General features: G+C 46.5%; 1 protein-coding gene across 1 annotated transcript in view; it reads right to left on the bottom strand.

Moving 5' to 3' along the window:
- Positions 1–2,530: 2,530 nt before the first annotated feature.
- Positions 2,531–17,018, bottom strand: part of jakmip3 (Janus kinase and microtubule interacting protein 3) — a gene marked incomplete at its 5' end in the record, with an annotated part of 54,623 nt that continues 40,135 nt past the window's right edge. The window contains 7 exons of the mRNA XM_079261234.1: positions 2,531–2,660; positions 7,310–7,369; positions 7,460–7,525; positions 8,018–8,251; positions 8,380–8,457; positions 15,808–15,876; positions 16,277–16,342. Coding sequence (XP_079117360.1) covers positions 7,319–7,369; positions 7,460–7,525; positions 8,018–8,251; positions 8,380–8,457; positions 15,808–15,876; positions 16,277–16,342 — 564 coding nt within the window. The 3' untranslated portion in view covers positions 2,531–2,660; positions 7,310–7,318. The remainder of the gene's footprint in view (positions 2,661–7,309; positions 7,370–7,459; positions 7,526–8,017; positions 8,252–8,379; positions 8,458–15,807; positions 15,877–16,276; positions 16,343–17,018) is intronic.

The raw sequence follows: 17,018 nt of genomic DNA on the forward strand, positions 1-17,018 counted from the left end.
CATGGGCCAGTCCATTCAACGCCTTAAAATCAATAAAATCCTGAAATCAACTCTAAAACAAACAGGAAGCCGTGCAGACATAGATGGAGATGTGTTCATGTTTTCCCTGTTAAGAGGCGCGCAGCAGCATTTAGCACTAACTGCTGAGATAAAGTGCGTTTAGATTAATTCCAGAATAAAGTGCGTTGCAGTGTCCAGACGCGACAAAATAAAAGCATGCATGTTTAAATCAGAGAAAGATAAAAAAGACTAAATTTTAGCCAAAAGGCGAAGATGATAAAAACTACTTTTCAGAACCGCGTTAACTTGTGTGTTAAGTTTAAAACGGAGTCCACGTCGCCCAGGTTGGTGTCCATGGGTCTGCCCTACTGGGAGGACCCAGTCCTGACAAAGAGCTGGTACCGACACTGGGCCCAAACATCAGTCTTGGTCTCATTCAGGTTTAGACAATTTTCAGACCTTGACATCATTAAGACATTCAAGCATAGATGGTTTTTCTAATAATTCATCTAAAATAATGACCAAAATTCCATATATGAATAGATTTTAACTGGATTTAACTGATTGATAAATACAAGATGACTTAAATGTGATATTTTCTATTTGAAATACACCCAATGTCATCCCAATGCTGATCAATTAAATTTAGACCTAATAATAATAAAATTAATAATATTAATAATAATTATGATAATAATAAATATAACATTAATAATAAAATAATAATTTGGAAGTTTAGCTCAGTCACTGGACGTTTTTGGGGCATTTCGTGTTTTTCCCAAATAAAATAGACCAGATTACAAAGGTTTGCTGATCTGAGGTTTAAATTTAAATGTTAGTCAAAGCTCAGAGTGGGGTTGTGTTAACAGCTGCAGATAACTTTATTCTGAAATCTTCCTGGGGGAAGCTGGGTTATTTTTAAATAAAGTTTGATTTGATGTCGCTTGTGAACTCTGTGTTCAGGTTCGAGTAAAAAACTAGAAAATTGAATCATGGAAATCAAAACTGTCAATAACTTATGCAAATAAAGAAACAATTTAAGGAACAATAAATAAAAGAAGAAACAAGTTCTATAAAATTCTTTTTATTTATATATTTTCACCCTTCTGCATTTTCATTCATTAATTCCTTTTATTTAGTAAAATGTTCATTTTCAGCATCATTTCAGTCTCTTATAAATATTAAATCTGATCTCTCTTTACATTTACATGCACATTTAAACCTGGATTGACTCACTGAGGTTATAACCAGCACCGCTTAGTACCATCGCTGGAGTAAAGTGAACCAGAACCATGCGGACCCGAACCACAAAAATCCTGGATACGCTCCACCTGCTCTGCAGGAAAGCACTCAGGATCCTCTGGATCCTTCCAGCCGGTTTGCTCTGGATCCTCTAAACGTGTTTGATCTGGTTCTTCAGATCCAGTTTCATTTGGATCCTATGATCTCGTTTGATGTATATTATCTGAATCTCCTTGATCGAACGAACGAGCTTTATTTGGATCTTCTGAACTGGTGGGATCTGGATTTTCTCAACCTCTTTGAAATGGATCTTCTGAACTGGTTTGATCTGAGTCTCCCAAACCCGTTTGATCTGGATTTCCTGATCCTGTTTGACCTGGACCTCTTGAACTGGTTTAATCTGGATGTTCTGAACTACTTTCATCTGGATTTCCAAAATCTGTTTGATGTAGATCTAATGAACTGGTTTGATCTGGACTTTCTCAACCTCTCTTTTAATCATCTTCTGAACCAGTTTCTGTTGGATCTCCTGACCCTGTTTGATCTGGATGTTTTGAACCTCTCATAAAGATGTCCTGAACCAGTTTCATCTGGATCTCGCAAGCCTGTTTGATCTGGATCTCCTGGACTGGTTCAATCTGGACTTTCTGAACCTCTCTTTTAATCATCTTCTGAACCAGTTTCCATTGAATCTCCTGACCATGTTTGATCTGGATGTTTTGAACCTCTCTGATGTGGATCTTCTGATTCTGTTTGATCTGGATCTTCTGAACTCTTTTGATCTGGATGTTCTAAACTGGTTTGATCTGGATCTCCTGGACTGGTTTGATCTGGACTTTCTGAACCTGTTTGAGCTGGATCCCGTAAACATGTGTGGTCTGGATCTGGAGAGCAAGGCGTTGGGACTGAAATGGGTTTTTGTTGTGTTGTGCTTCATGTGTTCTTCATTTTGTTCTGTAGTTTCGGGAGTTCCCCTCAGTTCTTGCCGCTCCAACCTCAGAACTTCACTTGCTTTGAGGATGTTTCATCCTTGAGAATCTGATCCAGAAATGGATCAGTAGTAACCCTAGCTCCACAAAGAAGCCACAGTGCAAGACCCCTTTAAGCTCCTGCGGTGCTGTGCTGCCCACCAGCTGAGCCGGCTGAATGAATTCAGACAACCAACCACTCAGTCAGCTAGTTAGACATGTCCAGCACCAGTCTGGTCCAGAATCTGTTGATCAGCTTAATGTCACGTGTCTCATCCATCCTTCATCTCTGAGGAAGCACAGGACAGTCTGAGAAGGTAGGCTGTGCTCTGATTGGCTGACAGCAGCCTCCGACTCCTCCTGGCTCCAAACCCTCAGAATCCTCCAGGGATGTGTTCTGAGCCCGACTGAGCTGATCCCTCAGAGTGTTCAGCTGCTGGACTCTGGACGCTGCGGAAACAGGAAGACTTCAGATTAGTACTGCTGTTGTGATGATATAATGACTAAACCCTAAACACCTGGAGGAACCCTGAACACCTGGAGGAACCCTGAACACCTGGAGGAACCCTGAACACCTGGAGGAACCCTAAACACCTGGAGGAACCCTAAACACTTGGAGGAACCCTGAACACCTGGAGGAACCTGAATACCTGGAGGAACCCTAAACACCTGGAGGAACCTGAACACCTGGAGGAACCCTGAACACCTGGAGGAACCTGAACACCTGGAGGAACCCTGAACACCTGGAGGAACCCTGAACACCTGGAGGAACCTGAACACCTGGAGGAACCTGAATACCTGGAGGAACCCTAAACACCTGGAGGAACCTGAACACCTGGAGGAACCCTGAACACCTGGAGGAACCTGAATACCTGGAGGAACCCTAAACACCTGGAGGAACCTGAACACCTGGAGGAACCCTGAACACCTGGAGGAACCCTGAACACCTGGAGGAACCCTAAACACCTGGAGGAACCCTAAACACCTGGAGGAACCTGAACACCTGGAGGAACCCTGAACACCTGGAGGAACCCTGAACACCTGGAGGAACACTGAACACCTGGAGGAACCTGAACACCTGGAGGAACACTGAACACCTGGAGGAACCCTGAACACCTGGAGGAACCCTAAACACCTGGAGGAACCCTAAACACCTGGAGGAACACTGAACACTTGGAGGAACCCTGAACACCTGGAGGAACCCTGAACACCTGGAGGAACCCTAAACACCTGGAGGAACCCTAAACACCTGGAGGAACCTGAACACCTGGAGGAACCCTGAACACCTGGAGGAACCCTAAACACCTGGAGGAACCTGAACACCTGGAGGAACCCTGAACACCTGGAGGAACCCTGAACACCTGGAGGAACCCTGAACACTTGGAGGAACCCTGAACACCTGGAGGAACCCTGAACACCTGGAGGAACCTGAACACCTGGAGGAACCCTAAACACCTGGAGGAACCCTGAACACCTGGAGGAACCCTGAACACCTGGAGGAACCCTAAACACCTGGAGGAACCTGAACACCTGGAGGAACCCTAAACACCTGGAGGAACCCTGAACACCTGGAGGAACCCTGAACACCTGGAGGAACCCTGAACACCTGGAGGAACCTGAACACCTGGAGGAACCCTGAACACCTGGAGGAACCCTGAACACTTGGAGGAACCCTGAACACCTGGAGGAACCCTGAACACCTGGAGGAACCCTGAACACCTGGAGGAACCTGAACACCTGGAGGAACCCTGAACACCTGGAGGAACCCTGAACACCTGGAGGAACCTGAACACCTGGAGGAACCCTAAACACCTGGAGGAACCCTGAACACCTGGAGGAACCCTGAACACCTGGAGGAACCTGAACACCTGGAGGAACCCTAAACACCTGGAGGAACCCTGAACACCTGGAGGAACCTGAACACCTGGAGGAACCCTGAACACCTGGAGGAACCCTGAACACCTGGAGGAACCTGAATACCTGGAGGAACCTGAATACCTGGAGGAACCCTGAACACCTGGAGGAACCCTAAACACCTGGAGGAACTTGAACACCTGGAGGAACCCTGAACACCTGGAGGAACCTGAATACCTGGAGGAACCCTAAACACCTGGAGGAACCCTGAACACCTGGAGGAACCTGAACACATGGAGGAACCTGAACACCTGGAGGAACCTGAACACATGGAGGAACCCTGAACACCTGGAGGAACCTGAACACTTGGGGGAACCCTAAACACCTGGAGGAACCCTGAACACCTGGAGGAACCCTGAACACCTGGAGGAACCCTGAACACCTGGAGGAACCTGAACACCTGGAGGAACCCTGAACACCTGGAGGAACCCTAAACACCTGGAGGAACCCTGAACACCTGGAGGAACCCTAAACACCTGGAGGAACCTGAACACCTGGAGGAACCCTAAACACCTGGAGGAACCCTGAACACCTGGAGGAACCTGAACACCTGGAGGAACCCTGAACACCTGGAGGAACCCTGAATACCTGGAGGAACCTGAACACATGGAGGAACCTGAACACCTGGAGGAACCTGAACACCTGGAGGAACCCTGAACACCTGGAGGAACCTGAACACATGGAGGAACCTGAACACCTGGAGGAACCCTAAACACTTGGAGGAACCCTGAACACCTGGAGGAACCTGAACACCTGGAGGAACCCTAAACACCTGGAGGAACCCTGAACACCTGGAGGAACCTGAATACCTGGAGGAACCCTAAACACCTGGAGGAACCCTAAACACCTGGAGGAACCCTAAACACCTGGAGGAACTTGAACACCTGGAGGAACCCTGAACACCTGGAGGAACCTGAATACCTGGAGGAACCCTAAACACCTGGAGGAACCCTGAACACCTGGAGGAACCTGAATACCTGGAGGAACCCTAAACACCTGGAGGAACCTGAACACATGGAGGAACCCTGAACACCTGGAGGAACCCTAAACACCTGGAGGAACCCTAAACACCTGGAGGAACCTGAACACCTGGAGGAACCCTGAACACCTGGAGGAACCCTAAACACCTGGAGGAACCCTAAACACCTGGAGGAACCCTGAACACCTGGAGGAACCCTAAACACCTGGAGGAACCTGAACACCTGGAGGAACCCTAAACACCTGGAGGAACCCTGAACACCTGGAGGAACCCTGAACACCTGGAGGAACCTGAACACCTGGAGGAACCCTAAACACCTGGAGGAACCCTGAACACCTGGAGGAACCCTAAACACCTGGAGGAACCCTGAACACCTGGAGGAACCCTGAACACCTGGAGGAACCCTAAACACCTGGAGGAACCCTGAACCCCTGGAGGAACCCTTAAAGTGGAAATGAAACAGTCAAGCAAACTAACATTATTTACTAGACCCAGTCATAGTTTCATCAATAATAATATTTCAAACGTGACAAATATTAACATTTACAAGAAAACCGTAGTTTAGTTTTATCTTTTGCCACAAAAGCTTAAACTAAACTACGGTTTTCTTGTAAATGTTAATATTATACACTTTTGGAATATTATTATTGATGACTGAGTCTAGTAAATAATGTTAGTTTGCTTGACTGTTTCATTTCCACTTTCACACCTGGATAGACCTTGAACACCTGGAGGAACCCTGAAATCCTGGGTGAACCTTGAAGACCTGGATAAACGCCAAACACCTGAAGGAACCCCAAACACCTGGAAGGAGCCGGGGCATTTGGGTAAAAAATAGACAAATTCTTACAAATTGTTACAACCTATATTTCTTACAAAAAAAAATAAATCAGAGTATTCCACTCGGTTGCAGTGTCCAGCTGCAATGAGAAAATCCTCTACAGGGTCTGTCCTGAGATTACACAGCTGCTTCTGCAGTTCCTTCTGGGCTCTCAGCAGACGTCTTCAGCAGCTGCCGGCTGTGGTGCTCTGCAAACTGTGTGCTCGCAACCGCTAGGATCTTGTCCTGACGCCCAACTGGCATCCAGAATAGAGGATGGTTATGCCTAATGAGTTGGGAAAATGAGATATTCCAGCCCTTGCAGGCATTGTTAATGCTGTCTCTTCCCTACCGGGCTGCATGATGGACCTTCCAGATGGCAAAGGGGAACTGTGGTGGAATGTGCCTGGCACATAGTGGTGGAAATACTCCATGCCTTGTACTTTTTCTTTGCACCTGAGGTCCTGGATCTTCCTCCATGTGCTCTGGCAGACATAGGAAAAAGCTGCCCTGTGTTTCTTTTTGTGGGCCCAGCTCAGAAGAAAGTGACTGGCTGCCAACTCGAAGTCCATGTAGATGTCCTGGGACTGGGAAGACTGGTCCTCTTGGTGATGACTGCTTGGAGCAGGTCTGTGCACGAAAGCTTACACGCAGGAAACCACTGTAATCTCCAGACTATAAGCGGCTTCAACAACGATGCAGCTAATTTATTGACTTTTTAGGGTAACATCTGAATGAGCTGCATGATGAAGAAAACAGCACGAGCTCAAGGGCGAATTTGCCTCGAGACAAAAGGGACAATAAGGGACGACAACGAAAGAGAAACTGGGAAAGTATGTGACAGAGTGATTCTTATATTGAGGTGTGCCCAATAATCTGAAATGATGGTATACAGTCTCCGAAAGGAGTGTAGATCACAAAGACTCCTGGCAAAGTCCCCATCCAGGAACCAGGAGCCACCTTGGCCTGGAAGACGGAGCTGTTCCTGAGGGAGGACGGGTCCGCTCATTGGTAATGTTGATTTCTTGAAGTGATGCTGGGTCTTTAGGAGGGCATGCACATATTTTACTTGTAAATGTTGACCGATGTTGGCACAGTCATCCTCTGTTGTATGAAGCAGGGATTCAATCGATATGAACATATTTCATATCCTATACCTGCATACAATTGTGTTTTAGTGCAAATATAGATGGTAAAACAATTACTGAGTATTTGTTATGGAATGGCCCTGCGATGGACTGGCGAGCTGTCCAGGGTGTACTCTGCCTTTCACCCAAAGACTGCTGGGATAGGTTCCAGCTTCCCCGCGACCCTTCATCGGACTAAGCAGTTGGGATAATGAATGAATGAATGGTATGGAATGGAATGTAGAACTGTTTGACTCACCTGCTGCTGTTAGGACCAGAGAATGAAGGCCAAAGAGAAGAACAGAAACAGGAAGAGAAACTGGAAAAGAACCAGTAGAATTCCTCCATGAGGACGAGTCTTAAAGCTGATCAGGTAAAACCAGGAAATCTTGTGTGTGCAGGTGTTTACCTTTTCTTCCAGCTCTTTGATCTGACGTTTCTGTGCTTCTATAAACTCCTCCAGCTCCTTGTTCCTCTGTCAAACACACCAAAGACATGGATGTTATGAGATTATGCATGGTTCTGGTTCTGGTTCTGGTTACGCTGCATCACAGAGTTTACCAGTCCTGTCAAAGACCACCTGGCAGGATGAACGACTTGTGTTAGGAATCCAGAAAGATCATTTTCACGGCTTTGGAAGTTTAGCTTGGATAGTGGAAGTTTTGGGGCATTTTCTGTTTTTCCCAATTAAAATAGATCAGATTATGAACGTTTACTGGTCTGAGGTTTAAAATGTAAATGTGTGGGTGGCCTTGATGGTTCCCAGTGAGGGTGTCCACATCGTGACCTCTGAGATGCTGTGATTCTGGGAGGCGGGAACGCTGTTAAGGTTACTGGCTTACTCGTACAATGACTGGGCTACAGTAATAGTGGGGAGGAGATTACAGGACACAGGTGGAACAGGTGGGGACAGGATAACCAGCAGGTTGCAGAACTGGACCAGGGATCAGGACACTGAAATGTTCACCTGCTGTGTAAGCTGCAGGAGTTCCATCCTCTCTCGAAGGATCTGGGCGTCTCTTTCTCTCAGCTCACACATCACAGTCCGTTTCCACTGGTCCATGGCTCTCTTGAGCTCCTCCTTCTCTTCTTCCGCCAGAGTCTCAGAGAGTCCACCTTCCTTCATCTTCATTCCCACCATCCTGGACTCCTCCTCCTGCTGCAGAGCTTCAAACAGCATGGCCTCCAACTCCAGGATCCTCTGAGTCAAAGACAAACATTTAAAAAGGAAAATAAATGTGTGTGATCAGAGTTAGTGGACGACACTTGTGTGATGGGCTCTCAGTTGTCGGCTAACAGCTGAACGCGTATGTGCCATCCCACACTGACCTTGTGAGCCTGATCCATCGACTGCTTCCTGAAGTCCAGCTCTTCATCCAGGTAACCCTTTTGTTTCCGGAACAAATCCTAGAAAGCAGCAATGTTTAGACAAATCTTCAGGTCAGAGGATTCCAGCAGGATTCCAGGAAATCTGCACGGCTACAACCTGCCGACATGCAGCAATGCATGCTGGGTAAAAACCTCTGTGTTAGTGAGGATGACCTGATTGTGAAGAAAAGCGGTTATTTCTCTAGCTGGAGCTCCGAACTCGGATCAGTCTCTGCGATCCCTGTTTCCCCGTTAGCAAAACCCTGCAAGGACCGACCAAAGAGGGCTCAATGCCAAACGTTCCGTTGCTGAAGGTGTTCTCGGACACACCTGCAGGTGGCACTGTTTTCATCAGGTGTTTAATCCTCCAATGCTTTTCCACTGAGACCATCCAGTCCGTTTAAACAAACCATGGCCTGATCACACCATCAGGCTGGACTAGCGCAGTGGTTCCCAAACTGGGGGGCGGGCCCAGAGTTATCACAGGGGGGGGGGGGGCGCGGCAAGGCTAAATAAAACTTGGGAGTTTTTACACTGGAGAAATTTGTAAAAGTACTCATAGGAAATAATGATAAATCAACAAGAGAGACTTTAAGTAGTAAAAAAAAGAGAACAAACCATGGTGGAACATATCTGTCCCTGCTTGACCTGTAATAATAATTATAATCAATGGTGGGTAATAATGAGAATGCAGTCTTTTGCATGTACCAAAATATTATCATCTAATACAATGAAGTACGAAGCCAAACAAGCTACAACACCACTTTGGGACTTTTGATCCTGAACACAAAGAAAAGCTTACTTTTAAAAGGTTACTTTAGAAATAAACTATCATATATAGAAAAGTTGTTTTACTACAAAAGCATCGTCTCATAGTAAACTTCACTCACCTGAAGTCGTTTGCAGAGATTCCTGGTTTATATTGCCGCAGAATGGATAATAGTACTGACACGGTTTTAATTATAGATACCTGCAATACAGCCACTAAAACTAAAGAGGCATTTCTTAGTATGTTTCTGTGGTCCATGTGACGGGTGGGGGGGCTTCACATTATTGTCGTTGATGAAAAGGGGGGCCTGCAGAAAAAGTTTGGGAACCTCTGGACTAGCGAATGCTCATCTACCCTGACCAGAGAAGGTAACGCCAGGTTGTCTAAAAACTGGAGGTCTCAGGGAGGATCGAACTACCAAGTGGACTTCCTGCTTCAGAGTCTGAGTCAGAGACATGATCCCTTCACACAACCCCTTCACTACGTAGTGTCACTCCAAATGAAGTCCAAACTGGGTGTAAAACTGGACGGTGAATAGAATCTGGACATGCAGAGTAGTGCAGTCGTTGAATCAGTTTTTTTCCAGCTGAGGCAACTGGCAGAAGCCAAACACTTTCTTCTGAGGCAGGATATTGAAACAGTAATTCCTTTTATAGCAACACGGCTCGATCACTGCAACACTCTTTACTTTGGCCTCACCCAGAAATGTTTGTCCCGTCTGCAGCTGGTAAAAAAGGCTGCAGCACGTCTGCTGACAGGAACACGTAAAAGAACCCATTTTCCCTGTTTTAGCCACACTGCACTGGCTGCCTGTTCTTTTTAGGATTCATTTTAAAATCCTTTTTATCTGTTTTTAAGTCTTTAGATGACCCTGCCCCGCCCCACCTCTCTGAGCTGCTACACATGAACCCCCCCTCACCAGATCAGCTGTTCCTGGAGGTCCCAGAGACCGCGGAGAAGGCTCAGAGGGGACCAGCTCCGTGGAACTCACCCCCACAGCAGGTCGGACAGGCTTCATCACTATCCTGTTTTAAATCCCTTGGCTTGTCTTGGCTTGTCTTGGCTTGTCTTGGCTTGGCTTGGCTTGGCTTGGCTTGGCTTGGCTTGGCTTGGCTTGCCATGCCATGGCATGGCATGGCATGGCTTGAAGTCACACTTGCAGCTGTAGGGGGCGCTTGAACCCGAGGAGACAGTATAAACAGTAGGGTAACACACCCAGGTCTACGGCCGTGTTGCTGCAGATCAGGTTGCGAGGCGTAAGGATTGCTGCTAAATACCGAAAGCCAAAATGTCACTTAGATCACATGACCCACTAACCATGGCTGGACTGGTCACTGGGCATACTGGGCACTCGCCTGGTGGGCCTACAGTACTTTTAGACCATGCTGTGGCTTTTTTTTTTCTATTAACTAATGGTACTAACATAAAGGCATTAGCAAGGATGGTACACAGAGCGAATAGTCCTGATTGATCCTGGGCTGGACCAATTACAGCCAAAGGCCGATGACACCTCCTTCCTGGCCAACTGGTGTCATGTCAGCCAATCAGTCATCAGAGAGAGAGAGAGAGAGAGACAGGAGATCAAGACGGAGAACAAAAAAAACGGAAAGGAGGCGCCAAAAAAACTTTGACAAAAAGAGACAGAGGCGGAGTCTCAGCAGCATCCTCAGCAGGTGGAGGGGGGTAAGGGGAGGCGGCCCCCGGTACCAGTGGTGGAGAATCTGAACATCTGGTAAGAGGTGATTGAATGGAGTGTACTGGGTCAGATATATGTCAAGTTCATCATCGTGACAAGTGTCATGCTAGTTAGTATGCTAGTTAGACATGCCAGTCCAAAGACATGTATGTCAGGTTAACTGGTTACTCGAAATTGTCTCTAGGAGTGTGTGTGAATGGCTGTGTGTCTCTCTGTGTTGTCCTGTGATGGACTGGTGACCTGTCCAATGGACTGGTGACCTGTCCAGGTGTACCTGCCTCTGACCCAGTGACTGCTGGGATAGACTCCAGCTCCCCCGCCAGCTTTGACTGGAAAGAAATGTTTAAAAAATGGATGAATGGATTTTTATTAAGTGATGTTTAGGAGGACCTGTCTGTAATTATCTCTGGGCAAGTCGGAACAGACCTGAAATTAAAATGTCATTTTAAGTCATTTAATTAACAGCTCCAGTTTACAACATGTACTATTTATTTATTTTTTAAACGTTTTCATCCCTTAACAGGCATTAATATGTAAACAGAGTGTGTTAAGGACAGGAGGAGGTGATCAGCTCCTGCTCTGACTGCAGCTGGAAGCTGGACGAGCAGGATCTTACGTAATGGGGATTATGTAAGAGGCCAGTTTGGAGTGACGGTAGAGAGGCAAACATGATCAGCAGAAAACAGGTTGCTATGGTGTTATTACAGATGTTACAAACAAAAGCTTCATTCATAAACCTGATTTTCAGATTAAATCATAGCAGTGTGTGAATAAAATGAATATTTACCAGATAATGTCATAAATAAACGTGAGATTATTCATCGTTCCATTTTCTACCAGGGTCAGGCTGAGAGGGGGGGCAGCTGCCTAAGCAGCCAGACCCCCTGTAGGACCAGTATGTCATGTTTTTGCCACCCTGATCTCCTGGCGCTCATCATTGATTACTCGATCCACCTGCTGGCTTCCTAATTGCCTCTGCTACCTCATTCAGTTCACCTGGTTTCCTTTTCTCTCACTGCCTACTTAAGCTCCCTCCAATCCCTCCTTTTCTGCCAGATAATAATCAGACCTATGTCTAGTTTTGTTCCAGCGTTCTACGGATTGATCCTCAGTTGCCGACCTTCTGCTTTATGCCCCTGGATTACCCTCCTTGCCTTGCCCTCGACGGACACCGCAACTTTTCGGATCTTCTGGTTACCGACCCTGCCTGTCTTTGAATCTCTGAGCCTTGTCGTTGCCTGGACGAGTATTTTGCCATCCTGTTTACCTCCCAGCTGTTGCCTGGTTTCTTCTGCAGACCATTCCCCCGGACTGATCTTCTGTTCATACTCCTCCACCAATAAACTGGTCATTTGTCCAGAACTCCCTGTGTGTGGCTGTGTTAAGGATCCTCAGGGTAACTCATTACAGTTCCATCGCCTCACCTTTGCATGCTCTTACGTCATCTAAGAACAGGTTTATTTGGAACACAGCGGCGGACCGTGCCTTCTCTCGCCTAAAGGACTTGTTCACCTCGGCACCTGTCCTCCATGCACCGGATTCTGATCGGCAGTTTATTGTTGAAGTGGATGCCTCTGACTCAGGAGTGGGTGCTATTCTAAGTCAAAGGTTTTCTGATGGCAAGACTCATCCATGTGCCTTCTTTTCAAGAGGTCTCTCCACAACCGAGAGGAATTATGATGTGGGAGATCGCGAGCTCCTGGCGGTTAAACTGGCACTCGAGGAGTGGAGGCACTGGCTGGAGGGAGCTAAGCACCCATTCATTGTGTGGACGGATCATAAGAACCTTGAGTACCTACGATCTGCTAAGAGGCTCAATCCCAGACAGGCTAGATGGTCCCTGTTCTTCAGCAGATTTAACTTCTCCCTATCCTACAGACCAGGAACTAAGAACACCAAGCCGGATTCTCTCTCAAGGCTTCACGAGGTTCCGGAGGAGGGACAGTCCGATGGTCAGAATGACTACATCCTTCCCCATTCTGTCCGGCTGGGGGTCATCAGACTCGGTTTGAAGAGAGAGATAAGGGAGGCCCAACAACAACACCAGATTCCTGAGAACTGTCCCCAGCGTCGCCTCTTTGTTCCAGTGCACCTTGTCCCAGAGGTACTGTCATTTTGTCATTGTTCTCGTTTATTTTGTCACCCAGGTGTGACCAAGACTCTGTCAGTGGTACAGAGTCGCTTCTGGTGGGAGACCTTGGTCCAGGACGTCAAGGAATTTATCGCTGCTTGCCGTGTCTGTTCCCAAGCTAAGTCTTCTCATCGACCGCCAGCTGGTTTTCTGCGGCCGCTCCCAATTCCACGTCGTCCTTGGTCTCATTTGTCAATGGATTTCATCACAGGTCTGCCCAACTCCAAGAATCATTCAGTACTACTTACCATAGTTGACCGTTTCTCCAAAATGACTCATTTGATTCCTCTTGCCAAGTTGCCGTCTTCTAAGGAATTAGGGGAGATCCTTGCCAGGGAGGTATTTCGTTTACATGGACTTCCGGATGACATCGTCTCTGACAGAGGTCCCCAATTTGTGTCTCGATTTTGGAAGGAGTTTTGCAACCTTCTTGGGATCCAAGTGAGTCTCTCCTCTGGGTATCATCCACAGACAGATGGACAGACAGAGCGGGTCAACCAGGAGGTGGAGACTAAGCTACGTATGTTGTGTGAACGGGATCCCTCCATGTGGTCACAGAACATTCCTTGGGTGGAATATTCCCTTAACTCGCTCCCCTCCAGCTCTACAGGGCTCTCTCCGTTCTACACTGTTTATGGATACCAGCCGGCAGTCTTTGATTTACAGGAGCTTGCCATCACAGTCCCCTCGGCTCACTCAGCAGCACTGAGATGTCAGCGTGTATGGCGGAGGGCTCGTTGTGCCCTGTTGAAGACGTCTGCGGTGTATTCACGGGCTGCTAATCGTCGGCGGATTGCTGCACCGGAGTATCAAGTGGGGCAGGAGGTGTGGTTGTCAACCAAGGACCTTCCCCTTCGGGTTGAGAATCGCAAGTTGGCCCCTCGCTTCATTGGCCCTTTCCCTATAACCAGGGTGGTTAACCCCATGGCTGTACGTCTTCGACTGCCTAGGACCCTGCAGGTTTGCCCCACTTTCCATGTCTCCCGTATCAAACCTGTGTTCTCTTCCCAGTTTGCACCCCCCTCCGGGCCCCCTCCTCCCGCCCGGTTCATTGATGGGGGGCCTGCCTACACTGTTCATCGTCTACTCCGCTCCCGGCGGCGGGGCCGTGGGTTGCAGTACCTGGTTGACTGGGAGGGTTATGGGCCGGAGGAGCGCTCTTGGGTTCCTGCTTGTTTTATTTTGGATGGGTCCCTTGTTCGGGATTTTCATCTCCACCATCCTGACATGCCTGGTGGTCCGTCTGGTGCCGGACCTTGAGGGGGGGGGTACTGTCATGTTTTTGCCACCCTGATCTCCTGGCGCTCATCATTGATTACTCGATCCACCTGCTGGCTTCCTAATTGCCTCTGCTACCTCATTCAGTTCACCTGGTTTCCTTTTCTCTCACTGCCTACTTAAGCTCCCTCCAATCCCTCCTTTTCTGCCAGATAATAATCAGACCTATGTCTAGTTTTGTTCCAGCGTTCTACGGATTGATCCTCAGTTGCCGACCTTCTGCTTTATGCCCCTGGATTACCCTCCTTGCCTTGCCCTCGACGGACACCGCAACTTTTCGGATCTTCTGGTTACCGACCCTGCTTGTCTTTGGATCTCTGAGCCTTGTCGTTGCCTGGACGAGTATTTTGCCATCCTGTTTACCTCCCAGCTGTTGCCTGGTTTTCTTCTGCAGACCATTCCCCCGGACTGATCTTCTGTTCATACTCCTCCACCAATAAACTGGTCATTTGTCCAGAACTCCCTGTGTGTGGCTGTATTAAGGATCCTCAGGGTAACTCATTACACAGTACCAAGCTCTAGTACACCATACTCCTGGAGAACCCCCACAGGAGTCCCTGGAAGACAAAGAACATCTTCTCTAAGTCCACAGAACACATTTAGACTCGTTGGAAACTTGGCTTGAATGTTTTAAAGCATCATAGAGGTCTTTGAACCAAACTCGGTCTGGTTCCTCCCCTACAGACATGTTTGCCACAGGTGAGTCTAGCAGGGTGCAAAGCTCCAGACAACTCAGGACACACAAAGCCCTCCACCACAGTAAGGTGGTAGCTCAGGGAGGTGTGTTTACCTCCTACTGCCTCATCCAGTCTTCACTTGTCTTTATCTGCCTCCATCTTCTAACGCCCGCCTCTGCCCTCTACCTGTCTGTCTTTCCCTTCCTCCATCTGTCTCCACCTGCATCAATCTGCCTCTACCTGTCTCTATTTACTCTGCTTGCCTCGGTCTGCATCTATTTGCTTCCATCTGCCTCCGTCTGACTCTACTTTCAATCGGCAAAACTTCTGGACCACAATGCTTTGCTTGCAGACGAACTGCGCTGCACAAAGCCAAAGTTGAATGAGCCCTTTGAGTGCAGTGAAAGCTGAAATGTACCAATAGTTCCAACATGGTGAAAGTTGTGTAAAACCAAAGCAGTTCTGCGCTTTACTAAAGTCTTTATCCTCCTTGCAAATGTTTTATCTTCGTCACTAACGTTTTAGCCTCCTTATGTACCTCTGTAGAGATAGAAATTGTATTCAGATAACACTTTGAAAAAAATAAAGTTCAATACGATTTCTTTTTTTTCTTTTGCTATTATCACCTATTTGATATGAAAAACCAACCAAACAAACTAAATTTAATGCTGTTTATTTTACATGTGTTACTCCCATCATGGTTGCTCATCAGGTCTGCTGCAGATCTTGTTATTAAATCAGGAAGAATGAAGTAAAATTATGATTAAGAGGACTTTATCTGTCAGCTGAGTACAGTGAAGGTGTGGAACATTTCACTCAGCAGCCATTTTGATTTTACCTTCTCATTTTCAATGTCCAACATCTTCTGCTGCAGAGCTGACTTGGTCACTTCGATGGACTCCAACCACTAGACAGGTGGAGACAAGAAGGGAAAGAGTTTAATCATGTCTTCATTGTTGCTTAGCAACCATCTACATGAAACCAATGTGCATTCCCTCATGTCTGGCATGGCATGGCTTGGCTTGGCTTGGCTTGGCTTCCTATTCCTGTCCAGAATAGGAAGCTAAGCTAACCGCTAAGCTAAGCTTACAGCTATGTCCTGCAGAGCTAAACTATATTCATGTCTGATCCAGACTAGTCAGCTCCTTCAGGATCTCTAATAAAACGCACTGATCAAAGTTAACCACCTTTGTATTTCTCTCAGGTGTAACACACATATCTGAGGATTGCAGGGACACGCTCCAGCTTCCCTGCAACCCTAAACTGAATTGAGCAGTTAAGAAAATGAATGAATGAAAGTAACATACCTTTTCTGCAAGAGTCAGAACAGTCCTTGCATGAATAACCACCACTTGCTCTTCATTGGCCAGATTCTACAGTAAAAAACATTTCAAATGGATTAAAACGTATCATAAAAACATCATATAAACAAGTTGTGTGTTTTTTTTATCGTATAAAATGATGATAAGGACATAAAAACATCCTGGTTTCTTGATAAGGTCACTCATTTAATAGAGAAACATCATGATTGCATGTTAAAATTAAAGCATAACAAAACATAAAATCATGGTGACTGAAAACATGATAACATCATAAAATAAGAAGATGATGTAAAAATATTTCATGATAATATAAAGCAAACATGATAAGGTGATCGCAGGATAATGTCACAATAACAACAACATAATATGATAGAAGTAACTAAACGTGTCCAGATAATTTTAATACACAAATGTAATTTGGAAGAAATTTTATTTACAACAGTTTGATTAAGAACATCATAACATTAAGGGGACGTACTGATATCATGAGGACATGGTAACATCATGAGAACATGGTAACATCACACAGACAGGACATGATAAAAATTCTGAGGTCATAAACATTACAAAGAAATGAATATCACAACATAACACCACGAGGACGAGAACATCATGACGACGTGATAACATCATGGAGACATGGTAACATCATGAAGACATGGTAACATCATGAAGACATGGTAACATCATAAAGACATGGTGACATCATGACATGGTAACATCATGG

Source organism: Telmatherina bonti (genome assembly GCF_933228915.1).
Source record: "Telmatherina bonti genome assembly, chromosome: 21".
Lineage (NCBI taxonomy): Eukaryota > Metazoa > Chordata > Actinopteri > Atheriniformes > Telmatherinidae > Telmatherina > Telmatherina bonti.